Source organism: Uranotaenia lowii, chromosome 2, assembly GCF_029784155.1.
Source record: "Uranotaenia lowii strain MFRU-FL chromosome 2, ASM2978415v1, whole genome shotgun sequence".
In the NCBI taxonomy this organism is placed as follows: Eukaryota; Metazoa; Arthropoda; class Insecta; order Diptera; family Culicidae; genus Uranotaenia; species Uranotaenia lowii.
Genome location: NC_073692.1, coordinates 22,488,596 through 22,503,382, shown reverse-complemented (window position 1 = coordinate 22,503,382; position 14,787 = coordinate 22,488,596). Strand labels below are relative to the sequence as shown.

Genomic DNA, 14,787 nt, shown 5'->3' with positions numbered 1-14,787 from the left:
TAGAAAAAATTTCCCCTTTACCAGTCATTTTGACTGGTCACGGTCCGAATAGGTATATTCAATTTGCCGGTCCTTCTAGTGTTAAATGGGCTATACAGTGGCATCGAATATCTTGTGAAAACACGATGTTAAATTATTTCAATTTGAATTATTTACCTTGGATTACATTTAATAAAAAAAAAACAAACTATTCCGAGGACAATTAACGCTTTAAATCGTTTGAAACCAGAATTGAAGACTCTCATTCAAGTCACACCAGCAAATATATATTCCAGTCACAACTCTATTCCTTTGGGCACTTTTTAATTTCAACCTCTCTCTACCCGGATTTCCGAAGCCTTTTGAGCTGATGGTTGACCATTGTGCTGTGCTGAGCAATCATCGGTAACAAATTGGATAAAGTACCTCTAATTTATCGGTTTAGACTAGAGTCCTAGGTACAAGTAAGGTCAAATCACAAATTTCCCAATTGGCTATTCCATATTCCTAGATAAGGATACTTTCTGCTTAAATCTGGTTTTGGGAAAGTTAGTAATAAATCTGTTTTTTTTTTTAGAAGTGAAACATAATTTAAAACTTCAATATTTGAAATGTTTTTTTTTTTAAAGTCAAGTCTATGATTTTGTTCTGAATCGTACTTTAACTTAAAAGGAAATTATATGAACTTCGTGGATTTATTTGTATTTTTTTATCTCAAGCGATGCTCGCTCCATAGTTGTTGAGACGAATAGGAACATAGAGCTGAAAAAGCTGGTTTCTCAATCCTCGGGGACGCACGCTGAGAGGAATGGCCTCCAGCAAAACGGGACAGTCAACTATGGGCGTTAAGAGATCAGCGACGTAGCGTTTCTGCGGGCTTGAAGCGTATCTAGGTCTATAAAGCGGCAGGGATTCTCATAGCTTGGTAAACGGAACGGGTCTTGCCAGTTCAGATGACGTAGGGCATACCGCATGAAGCGACGCTGGATAGCCTCGATTCATTTAGCCCCATTCTGGTAGAAAGGGCACCAGAAGCATACTCGAGGATAGAACGAACTATACAGCAGTAAAGACTTTTCAGGCAATACACGTCTTTGAAGTCCTTGGCCATGCAAAATAAGAATCCAAGGTTTCTGGATGCTTTGTCGACGATGTAGTTTGTGTGAGTCTTAAACTCCAGCCGTTGATCAAGAATAACGCCCAGATCGTTGATGTGGTCCACCCGAGAAATGATTCCTTCTCCGAGAGCGTACTCCGCATAAAGAGGGTGTAGCTTACGAGAAAATGATACGACCGAGCATTTACTGCGATTCAGGGGCAGGCAATTCGAAAATTAGTGGTCCTAAATGACTTCCTTGAGGCACGCCGGAGCAGGTAAGAAAATGATTTGAAAAGGAGTCACCAATACGAACGGATAACTTTCGACCTGTTAAGTAACTATGGAACCAGTGCAGGAGGGATCCACAGAAACCTGACGTTTCAGCTTTGCGATAGCGGTATCATGGTTTATCTTGTCGAATGTAGCAATATGGCGTCAGTTTGGGTTTTCATAGCAAAGCTGTATTGCACAAAAAATGTGAAGGTGAGTAAGTTAGTAATCGTAGATCGTCATGAACCCGTGTTGATCGTTGGAAAGTTGGTGCTTGAAAAACAAATTAATGGGATCCAAGATAACTAATTTAGCTATCGTGAATAGAGCTGAAATTCCGCGGTAGTTGTTAACATCTCTCTTGTCACCCTTCTTGTGAACACGAAACATATAGGCTTGGAAGGAAGTGAGGGCAAGATTCCAACATACAGCGATGATTGGAAAATATGTCGAATAGAAAACAGCAAAAGTGGCATAAAACGCTTCAAAAAAGTAGCAGGTATACCATCCGGGCCCATAAATGTAAAGTTTATCAGCTTAGTTGTCTCTTTCGATATGGATACATCGTCGATAATGATACCGTTCAACGATGAACCTAAAGGCAATATATTTCTCACAGCTCTATCCAGTTGCTCAGGATCAGAGTTCCAGTGTCGCTGTTCAGGAACATGTGAGACGGAAGCCCTGATTCTGTCCGCTGATTTTTCACATGCTTCCAAAAAAAATTCGGACTTCTCTTGAAATTCTGTTGTAACTGATTAATATAATTCTGGTAGCAACGCTTACTGGCTTTCTTAAAAGCCGAATTCAATTTGCGGTATTTGTCCTTAGTGTAGAGGGACTTGTGCTTGTTGTAGTTGCGTAGTGCGCGCTGCTTAGCCGTCTTAAGCCGAAGACTTTCAGTAACCCAGGGGGCCCGTAGATTGGTATCCTTGCTGCGTTTTGGCACATGGCAATCGATGATATAATTCAGAATGTTCGCAAACGTCTTGGCAGCTGCATTGGGATTAGAGAAATCGAGCTCAGCCTCCCAATCAATGGATTGCAGGACGAGGGATATGTGGGGCTCGTTCCGGAGTCTACCGGAGAACCGGCAAGTCGGTCCGGATTCACTTTGTCCGAACGATGACTCTTCCGTTTCTCGCAGTGCGGTAAAAGCGCACAACCGTTCTGGCGCACGACAGACGAACGAACTGCCGAACTGACTGGGCCTTTGGCGATTGGCGGAAGCGCATTAGAGAGAGAGAGGATTCGAGCGAGGAAGATATCAATCGTCATGATTCATGACAGATCTAACAATGCTGGCAAATAGTGGTGCCAGTTGCATTGGTTGGCTTTATTAAACATTTGCCACGATTCCTTCTCTTAAAATCGTAATAGAAAGATGCGATTTTCTCTTCTGAGCCATGTATTTTAGTGATATCGAGTGAAATCACTAAGGCTGGATGATGCGGGACAGTTTGAACAAGAGGAGCAGGAGCAGATAGAATCGTCGGTTTCCTGATCCCTTCGTTCACGAAGCAGAGATCAAGCATACGGCTGACGGAGTCTAGGAAGATGTTGGAGGATGCCGAGAATGAAGAACGAGCAGGATTCGGAAATAAAAAGCCGCTTGGGGAGGAGCACCATTTCAAACCAGGTAGATCGAAGTCACCGATGATGAGTATGTCGTCTGCCGGAGAGCAAATCAAGCTTACTTTAGACAGGCAGAGCGAAAAAGATTCAGCTAAAGCCAAGTCTCCAGAACGATCAGAGGGCACGTACACCACGCACAAGTAGAGTTTCCGATCTCCGAAGTCAGTGCGAATCCAAACAAGTTCTAAATTGTCCCAGGAATCGTTTTCAATTGGCTGAGCTGGAAATGTAGATTTTACGGCGAGAAACACTCCACATGTAGACTGTTTGCTGTTACGGGGACTACGGTCGCAACGGAACACTGCGTAATCTGGGCCGATAATCTGACTAGAGAGGGTCCGGTCGTTGAACCAGATTTCGGTGAAAGCAATGACGTCGTAGCAGGAACACGAAGTCGCCAGCAAGTAGTCAATCAAACAACTAGGTATTAACACCATCGGCGTTCTGATAGAAAATGTTTTACCTCTACCGGCATGGTTGAGTCCAGGAAGCGAGAAACTATTGTTTCAACGTCTGCGTCTGTGATCTGAGGCTGAAGACCAGCTAAATACAGCCAGAACTTGGGTGTCGGGGGTGGATATACACACACAATTTCGACGAAAAAACGGTCAACAAAATTGAAGACGGTGAGTACACTTATCAACGATGGCGCGCGGCTGTATCTAATTGAGGACCAAATGCGAGTTATCTCGTTTTTTTTTGCTCACTGCGAGTGTGCTGTATTTAAAAGCATGAATGTCATGAATTTAACAATGTAACTATATTAGACCAAATTAAACACAACACTTTCGGTAGCTCAAAAGTAATAATTTTGTAAAATTGGGCCCAATGGTTTCTGAGATAAAATATGCTGAATTTCGGTTTTTTATCTGTTTAAATATCTATGTGGTCCTTAATGTGTTGAGTTTGTCCAATTTTTAAATCTCATGCTCTGAGATCAGGCAGAGCAACCTTTACCCTTTTTGCGGCATATGAGTTTGTTCAGAACAGAATCTTGTAAGAAACAGTATGGAGAACTCTTGTAAAAGATTTTTTTTTAAGATAGGAAATAATTGGCTAATCCAAATGTATTCGATGCAATATCAACAATTTATTTAAACACCAAGATCAAAGAGCTTCAATAGATTGATTGAAGTACGTTTAGTTGGGAGGGTGCCGTGCGCCAAGCGATTTAGCGCCCTACAACTTCAATAGATTTTTTTAACTTTTGGAGTGCCTACCCAAACTATCACTTTTCAGGAATTTCTGCATGTATTCGAGAATTCCGTAGGTTGTGGTCAAAAATCACACACATGTTTAGTACAGTTTAGTGCATTTAGAAATGGGACAGTTACGGATGTGTGTATCTTAAAACCCATTCGTTTAATCGAAATATAATCTATGAAGGAAATGAAGGTAATCTTATTATAATTGATACAAAAAAATTCAAATTTATCCTTTTTTTGTGAGAAAAATGTCTAATTTATTCTTAGTAACTCTTATCTGTCGGCGCACACTTTTTTTATACTTGCGCCCCCGCTCGTCTTGTTCCTACCGGATTCGTAGCGAACACCTGTTTTGCAGGACAGTCGTCTGGCATTCTCGCCACATGTCCCGCCCAACGTATCCGGCCAGCTTTCACCACCTTCTGGATACTGGGTTCGCCGTAGAGTCGCGCGAGTTCGTGGTTCATCCTTCGCCTTCACACTCCGTTCTCCTGTACGCCGCCAAAGATGGTTCTTAACACTCGTCGCTCGAATACCCCGAGTGTACGCAGGTCCTCCTCGAGCAATATCCATGTCTCATGCCCGTAGAGAACAACCGGTCTAATGAGCGTCATATACAGGTTACACTTCGTGCGAGGGCTAAGTCTTCTCGACCGCAGTTGCTTGTGGAGTCCACAGGAGGCACGATTTCCGCTGACAATTCGCCTCCGGATCTCACGGCTCTGGTGTCATTGTCTGCGGTCACCAGTGAGCCGAGATAGACAAAGTCTTCGACTATCTCCAGCTCGTCGCCGTCGATCGTGACCTTGTTATTACTGGACAAGCGGGTTCGGTCGGTCTCGGATCCGCAGGCCAGCATGTACTTCGTCTTGGACGTATTAATCATCAACCCAATCCTTCCTGCTTCGCGTTTCAGTTTGCGATAGATCTCCTCCACCGCCGCAGATGATCTGCCGACTATATCAATGTCATCGGCAAAGCAGATAAGTTGACTGGATTTGTTGAAAATCGTGCCCCGCATTTCGCCCACCGCTCGTCGAATAACACCTTCTTGTTGTCTTGTGTTATCCATGTTTTTACGCATTTCTGCGAAAGATGATGTGCTAAAGATGAGAGATCAAATTATATTTCGTTTTGAGCTATGAAAAAATATGCACTCCGCACCGGTTACTCCGTAACCTTAGCCATGATACAATGCAAAACTCTATTAATATTTTACCATAAACCCAACCCGCAAATTCGTTTGTTCTTTTATTGAGAAGTCCAAAAAATCATTGAATTTCGAAACCATACAAAACCGACCATTCAAATAAACTCCCATCGAGAAGCGAAACTTTTCACACTCCAGTCATTAGCTGATCTCGCCGCGATGAAAAACCCAACTCTAAGCAGATTAAAATCATCGATGCAAATGATGCAATAAACCGATTTGTTTCCAAATGCTTTTGTGAGAATGCCGTTGATGGCTTTGTTTCATCAGCACCAGCAGTTGGATTATTCCCACTACATACAGAATGTATTGGATTCATCATCATCATTGATTGGCATCCTGGGCGGAAGTTCTCAATCGCATACTAATTTAGTATTAGCATTGATCCGGCAATCCAGCTGGATTTTACCCCATCAAAATTCACACGAAAGCTGGCAATTTCGGGAATAGGATATTGATTGGATTCTGATTCGGTCGTATTTGTCTAGTAATTAATATTTGATTTCAGTTTAGCAGGAATTGGTCCGGTTCTTGTTCAAGTTCCGGGGACCATCGATGGCCTAGTAATTAACGACGAAATTTGTTGTGGTTTTCCGCTTTCCGATTGCAGGCACATCCATGCGGGTCCAATCACCAAATCCATCCTGCAGCAGTACGATGACGAGCTGGATAATCCATACTTCCGGCGGAAACCGACCTCATTCCTGGCGGGGCCTGCCGGTGGTGGTCCAGCCCTGGTGACGGGGAGCAGTGCCACACTTCCGGCCGGGGACATTCGACGGTGCACCTGGATGCCTCCGATGGACGACGAGGTCGGAGTTCAGATGGAGGGACCAAGGTAAGCGACGCCAAACCCATCCTACCCTCGGAGATTCTTGGGGGAGAAAGTAGTTTCCCGTGTTATTTTAACTAAATGTTTAGAACCGCAACCGCGTAGCTCGCGAAATGACTTTGCTCGTTTTAACGACTCGTTGATTTTTATTAGTGTCCCATCCCGTTTTAGCATTGAGAGAATTTTGTAGAAAACCCCAGTGCAACTGTATATAGACGTTCGTAGCTTTTATTTCTTTAATTTTATCGTTGCAATAAATATCTACCGTCACCGTAGAAGGTCACACTGTGTTGGCAAAGATTTGCCCTTTGAATAGTGACATCGATAGAGAACAATCAAATAAAAAAAACGGAACCAAATTTGATTGCCAAAACCACCCTATACTTTACATTACACAGTGCAATACAAAAAAAGGTCAACACAACTTTCTTCGCTAGCTTAGAAATTAAGAATCTTTTGAGAAATTTTAATAACAAGAAGAAAATCCTTATCAGAAAAAGATCTATAGGAGAAAAACCTAAAATAAAATTTTCCATTCAAAAACATTGTCAAAAAAAAAGAAATGAAAAAATCAAAGATGTCATCAAATGATAAAAATGACAAACATGACAAAAATGACAAAAATGACAAAAATGACAAAAATGACAAAAATGACAAAAATGACAAAAATGACAAAAATGACAAAAATGACAAAAATGACAAAAATGACAAAAATGACAAAAATGACAAAAATGACAAAAATGACAAAAATGACAAAAATGACAAAAATGACAAAAATGACAAAAATGACAAAAATGACAAAAATGACAAAAATGACAAAAATGACAAAAATGACAAAAATGACAAAAATGACAAAAATGACAAAAATGACAAAAATGACAAAAATGACAAAAATGACAAAAATGACAAAAATGACAAAAATGACAAAAATGACAAAAATGACAAAAATGACAAAAATGACAAAAATGACAAAAATGACAAAAATGACAAAAATGACAAAAATGACAAAAATGACAAAAATGACAAAAATGACAAAAATGACAAAAATGACAAAAATGACAAAAATGACAAAAATGACAAAAATGACAAAAATCACAAAAATGACAAAAATCACAAAAATAACAAAAATTACAAAAATTACAAAATTGACAAAAATTAAAAAAATTACAAAAATTAAAAAAAACTTACAAGAATAACAAAAATTACAAAAATTACAAAAATTAAAAGAACTAAAAAAATTTAAAAATTAAAAAAATTACAAAAATTACAAAAATGACAAAAATTACAAAAATTACAAAAATGACAAAAATTTCAAAAATTCCAAAAACTACAAAAATGACAAAAATTCCAAAAACTACAAAAATGACAAAAATGACAAAAATTTTAAAAATTACAAAAATTACAAAAATTACAAAAATTACAAAAATTACAAAAATTACAAAAACTACAAAAAAAAAACAAAAATTACAAAAATTACAAAAATTACAAAATTTACAAAAATTACAAAAATTACAAAAATTACAAAAATAACAAAAATTACAAAAATTACAAAAATTACAAAAATTACAAAAATTACAAAAATTACAAAAATTACATAAATGACAAAAATGACAAAAATAACACAAATTTAAAAAATGACAAAAAAGACAAAAATTATAAAAATTACAAAAATTACAAAAATGACAAAAATGACGAAAATACCAAAAATTACAAAAATTACAAAAATTACAAAAATTAGAAAAATTACAAAAATTACAAAAATTACAAAAATTACAAAAATTACAAAAATAACAAAAATTACAAAAATTACAAAAATGACAAAAATTACAAAAATTACAAAAATTACAAAAATTACAAAAATTACAAAAATTACAAAAATTACAAAAATACAAAAATTACAAAAATTATAAAAATTACAAAAATTACAAAAATTAAAAAATTACAAAAATTACAAAAATTACAAAAATTACAAAAATGACAAAGACAAAAATTACAAAAATTACAAAAATTACAAAAATTACAAAAATTACAAAAATTACAAAAATTACAAAAATTACAAAAATGACAAAAATGACGAAAATTACAAAAATGACAAAAATAACATATATTACAAAAATTTAAAAAATTACAAAAATTACAAAAATGACAAAAATTACAAAAATTACAAAAATAACAATAAATACAAAAATTAAAAAAATTACAAAAATTACAAAAATTACAAAAATTAAAAAATTAAAAAATTACAAAAATTACAAAAATTACAAAAATGACAAAAATTACAAAAATGACAAAAATGACAAAAATGACAAACATGACAAAAATGACAAAAATGACAAAAATGACAAAAATGACAAAAATGACAAAAATGACAAAAATGACAAAAATGACAAAAATGACAAAAATGACAAAAATGACAAAAATGACAAAAATGACAAAAATGACAAAAATGACAAAAATGACAAAAATGACAAAAATGACAAAAATGACAAAAATGACAAAAATGACAAAAATGACAAAAATGACAAAAATGACAAAAATGACAAAAATGACAAAAATGACAAAAATGACAAAAATGACAAAAATGACAAAAATGACAAAAATGACAAAAATGACAAAAATGACAAAAATGACAAAAATGACAAAAATGACAAAAATGACAAAAATGACAAAAATGACAAAAATGACAAAAATGACAAAAATGACAAAAATGACAAAAATGACAAAAATGACAAAAATGACAAAAATGACAAAAATGACAAAAATGACAAAAATCACAAAAATGACAAAAATCACAAAAATGACAAAAATCACAAAAATAACAAAAATTACAAAAATTACAAAATTGACAAAAATTAAAAAAATTACAAAAATTAAAAAAAACTTACAAGAATAACAAAAATTACAAAAATTACAAAAATTAAAAGAACTAAAAAAATTTAAAAATTAAAAAAATTACAAAAATTACAAAAATGACAAAAATTACAAAAATTACAAAAATGACAAAAATTTCAAAAATTCCAAAAACTACAAAAATGACAAAAATTCCAAAAACTACAAAAATGACAAAAATGACAAAAATTTTAAAAATTACAAAAATTACAAAAATTACAAAAATTACAAAAATTACAAAAATTACAAAAATTACAAAAACTACAAAAAAAAACAAAAATTACAAAAATTACAAAAATTACAAAATTTACAAAAATTACAAAAATTACAAAAATTACAAAAATAACAAAAATTACAAAAATTACAAAAATTACAAAAATTACAAAAATTACAAAAATTACATAAATGACAAAAATGACAAAAATAACACAAATTTAAAAAATGACAAAAAAGACAAAAATTATAAAAATTACAAAAATTACAAAAATGACAAAAATGACGAAAATACCAAAAATTACAAAAATTACAAAAATTACAAAAATTAGAAAAATTACAAAAATTACAAAAATTACAAAAATTACAAAAATTACAAAAATTACAAAAATAACAAAAATTACAAAAATTACAAAAATGACAAAAATTACAAAAATTACAAAAATTACAAAAATTACAAAAATTACAAAAATTACAAAAATTACAAAAATACAAAAATTACAAAAATTATAAAAATTACAAAAATTACAAAAATTAAAAAATTACAAAAATTACAAAAATTACAAAAATTACAAAAATGACAAAGACAAAAATTACAAAAATTACAAAAATTACAAAAATTACAAAAATTACAAAAATTACAAAAATTACAAAAATTACAAAAATGACAAAAATGACGAAAATTACAAAAATGACAAAAATAACATATATTACAAAAATTTAAAAAATTACAAAAATTACAAAAATGACAAAAATTACAAAAATTACAAAAATAACAATAAATACAAAAATTAAAAAAATTACAAAAATTACAAAAATTACAAAAATTAAAAAATTACAAAAATTACAAAAATTACAAAAATGACAAAAATTACAAAAATGACAAAAATGACAAAAATGACAAACATGACAAAAATGACAAAAATGACAAAAATGACAAAAATGACAAAAATGACAAAAATGACAAAAATGACAAAAATGACAAAAATGACAAAAATGACAAAAATGACAAAAATGACAAAAATGACAAAAATGACAAAAATGACAAAAATGACAAAAATGACAAAAATGACAAAAATGACAAAAATGACAAAAATGACAAAAATGACAAAAATGACAAAAATGACAAAAATGACAAAAATGACAAAAATGACAAAAATGACAAAAATGACAAAAATGACAAAAATGACAAAAATGACAAAAATGACAAAAATGACAAAAATGACAAAAATGACAAAAATGACAAAAATGACAAAAATGACAAAAATGACAAAAATGACAAAAATGACAAAAATGACAAAAATGACAAAAATGACAAAAATGACAAAAATGACAAAAATGACAAAAATGACAAAAATGACAAAAATGACAAAAATGACAAAAATGACAAAAATGACAAAAATGACAAAAATGACAAAAATGACAAAAATGACAAAAATGACAAAATTGACAAAAATGACAAAAATCACAAAAATGACAAAAATCACAAAAATGACAAAAATCACAAAAATAACAAAAATTACAAAAATTACAAAATTGACAAAAATTAAAAAAATTACAAAAATTAAAAAAAACTTACAAGAATAACAAAAATTACAAAAATTACAAAAATTAAAAGAACTAAAAAAATTTAAAAAATTAAAAAAATTACAAAAATTACAAAAATGACAAAAATTACAAAAATTACAAAAATTACAAAAATGACAAAAATTTCAAAAATTCCAAAAACTACAAAAATGACAAAAATTCCAAAAACTACAAAAATGACAAAAATGACAAAAATTTTAAAAATTACAAAAATTACAAAAATTACAAAAATTACAAAAACTACAAAAAAAAACAAAAATTACAAAAATTACAAAAATTACAAAATTTACAAAAATTACAAAAATTACAAAAATTACAAAAATAACAAAAATTACAAAAATTACAAAAATTACAAAAATTACAAAAATTACAAAAATTACATAAATGACAAAAATGACAAAAATAACACAAATTTAAAAAATGACAAAAAAGACAAAAATTATAAAAATTACAAAAATTACAAAAATGACAAAAATGACGAAAATACCAAAAATTACAAAAATTACAAAAATTACAAAAATTACAAAAATTACAAAAATTACAAAAATTACAAAAATTACAAAAATGACGAAAATGACAAAAATTACAAAAATTACAAAAATTACAAAAATTACAAAAATTACAAAAATTACAAAAAATTACAAAAATTACAAAAATTACAAAAATAACAAAAATACAAAAATTACAAAAATTATAAAAATTACAAAAATTACAAAAATTAAAAAATTACAAAAATTACAAAAAATTACAAAAATTACAAAAATGACAAAGACAAAAATTACAAAAATTACAAAAATTACAAAAATTACAAAAATTACAAAAATTACAAAAATTACAAAAATTACAAAAATGACAAAAATGACGAAAATTACAAAAATGACAAAATTTACATATATTACAAAAATTTAAAAAATTACAAAAATTACAAAAATGACAAATATTACAAAAATTACAAAAATAACAATAAATACAAAAATTAAAAAAATTACAAAAATTACAAAAATTACAAAAATTAAAAAATTACAAAAATTACAAAAATTACAAAAATGACAAAAATGACAAAAATGACAAAAATGACAAAACTGACAAAAATGACAAAAATGACAAAAATGACAAAAATGACAAAAATGACAAAAATGACAAAAATGACAAAAATGACAAAAATCACAAAAATGACAAAAATCACAAAAATAACAAAAATTACAAAAATTACAAAATTGACAAAAATTAAAAAAATTACAAAAATTAAAAAAAAACTTACAAGAATAACAAAAATTACAAAAATTACAAAAATTAAAAAAACTAAAAAAATTTAAAAATTAAAAAAATTACAAAAATTACAAAAATGACAAAAATTACAAAAATTACAAAAATGACAAAAATTTCAAAAATTCCAAAAACTACAAAAATGACAAAAATTCCAAAAACTACAAAAATGACAAAAATTACAAAAATTTTAAAAATTACAAAAATTACAAAAATTACAAAAATTACAAAAACTACAAAAATTACAAAAATAACAAAAATTACAAAAATTACAAAAATTACAAAAATTACAAAATTTACAAAAATTACAAAAATTACAAAAATTACAAAAATTACAAAAATTACAAAAATTACAAAAATAACAAAAATTACAAAAATTACAAAAATTACAAAAATTACAAAAATTACAAAAATTACAAAAATTACAAAAATTACAAAAATGACAAAAATTACAAAAATTACAAAAATTACAAAAATTACAAAAATTACAAAAATTACAAAAATTACAAAAATTACAAAAACTACAAAAATTACAAAAATTACAAAAATTACAAAAATGACAAAAATAACAAAAATAACTAAAATTACTTAAATTACTAAAATTACTAAAATTACAAAAATTACAAAAATTAAAAAATTACAAAAATTACAAAAATTACAAAAATTACAAAAATTACAAAAATTACAAAAATTACAAAAATTACAAAAATTACAAAAATTACAAAAATTACAAAAATTACAAAAATTACAAAAATTACAAAAATTACAAAAATTACAAAAATTACAAAAATTACAAAAATTACAAAAATTACAAAAATTACAAAAATTACAAAAATTACAAAAATTACAAAAATTACAAAAATTACAAAAATTACAAAAATTACAAAAATTACAAAAATTACAAAAATTACAAAAATTACAAAAATTACAAAAATTTCAAAAATTACAAAAATTACAAAAATTACAAAAATTACAAAAATCACAAAAATTACAAAAATGACAAAAATGACAAATATTGCAAGTGATTATCTTTTACAGACCTAGTTAAAAAAAATTGTTATTTTCATACAGCAAATTTAAGATCCTCTCCTTAATTGATAAAATCAAACGAAATACTTCGGGAGAATCCAAAAACTAGCGAAGAGAAATTGTTTCCAGCCGACGACCTAGAAAATATTGTACAGAACTATATCACCAAACTTAACCAGTATTTTTTTCTTCGTTCCAAAAACTTGAATCCTTCCTCACGGTGTAACTGACACCATTTCTCATTCTATAACAAAAAAAACTTACATCTTATCTATTCTCAAACGTTGTCTGAAACTGCACATCTCTACGAATTACCTATTTCTTCGCAACTTTTGGCTTAACGACCCACCACCTCCACAATGTACCTTGTCACACTACCTCACTTACTCGCTGATAAGCAGCAACAGGAGCTGTTGGCTCTCTCTTCCGCCTGTCGCTATTTCACCCTTTCTATCGCCCCAACTTAGGCCCTCTCACCATCACAGTCACCAACAACTACAGCAACTACAGCATCATCAACAACAACAACAGTTAGCACACAACCACCTTCAACAGCACCTGCACCAAAACCATCACCGGGCCCTGCAGCCTTGCCCATCGGCAGCGACCAGCGTCTCGTCGTCGGCGGATCTCGATCTTCCCCTGATTCCTCCGCCGCCGCCATCCGCCCGAAGTCCGAACGAGGACCGGGCGACGTCTCCCTTCGTGGTGGGAACTCCACTGGCCAGTGCTTCGGCCCGGGCAGCCGCCTATCTCAGTCTCAGCACCGAACAACTACCCGGGTAACTTTTGTGTGGGAGACTACCCCGATCCAAGTGTAACTTGTCCCTCCTCCCCCAGTTTCTGTGCCGTACGATGTTGCCATGTGTGGGGAGGTTGAATGTTGGTTAGCCAAATGGATGTTACGTTACAAACAAACTATTTTCCCGAAAGAGGATTCTGTTTTATTTTCGTCGGTGTCGTCTCGTTTGATCGCTCGCTCCATTCATTGTTTATCCTAACGCGCGGTGCTTTCGATGTTGATTGTGTCCCTCCCCCCAATTGTTAACCTTTTGATAGTCATGATTCTTTCAATCATGCTGTGTCAGTTTAAGTTGTATGGCGATTATATGAGTGCGAAGCGTCAGCCGAGATTGGCTCGAGTTTTGTACAAGTGTTGCAGTATTCTTAGTCAAAACTGAGTAAGTTTTGAAGTTTTGCAGTTCGTGAGATTTAAAAAGATTTCATCAGGTACAAAAAAGGTATGGCTCGATTTAAGAATAGAAAAAATTATGCTATAATTTCAGCGCAAATTTTAAATTTCACCATACAAACCTAATGTTTAAGATTTTCTCATTCGAAACGTTACTTAAAAATTTGTTAAAAAGCAAACAATTTTTTAACAAAAACGAAACTTTCAGACCTCAAGACCAAAAATATATTAAAAATAAGCCGAAATCGATTTTATCATATGTAACAGTAACTAACAATGCATATTAGTTCGCATCTTTTCCTTATTATGGAAAAAACAGGGAATTATTAAAAATCATTAAAGACAAAAAAAAATACCTCAGCATTCTCTGGTGGCTTTTCT

The 14,787-nt window shown here is 30.7% G+C and overlaps 1 protein-coding gene across 1 annotated transcript in view; it reads left to right on the top strand.

The window, feature by feature from the left end:
• The window catches only part of LOC129741151 (uncharacterized), a 380,499-nt gene that overhangs the window by 275,631 nt on the left and 90,081 nt on the right, over window positions 1–14,787 (top strand). The window contains exons 7-8 of the mRNA XM_055732859.1: window positions 6,009–6,236; window positions 13,682–13,996. Coding sequence (XP_055588834.1) covers window positions 6,009–6,236; window positions 13,682–13,996 — 543 coding nt within the window. The remainder of the gene's footprint in view (window positions 1–6,008; window positions 6,237–13,681; window positions 13,997–14,787) is intronic.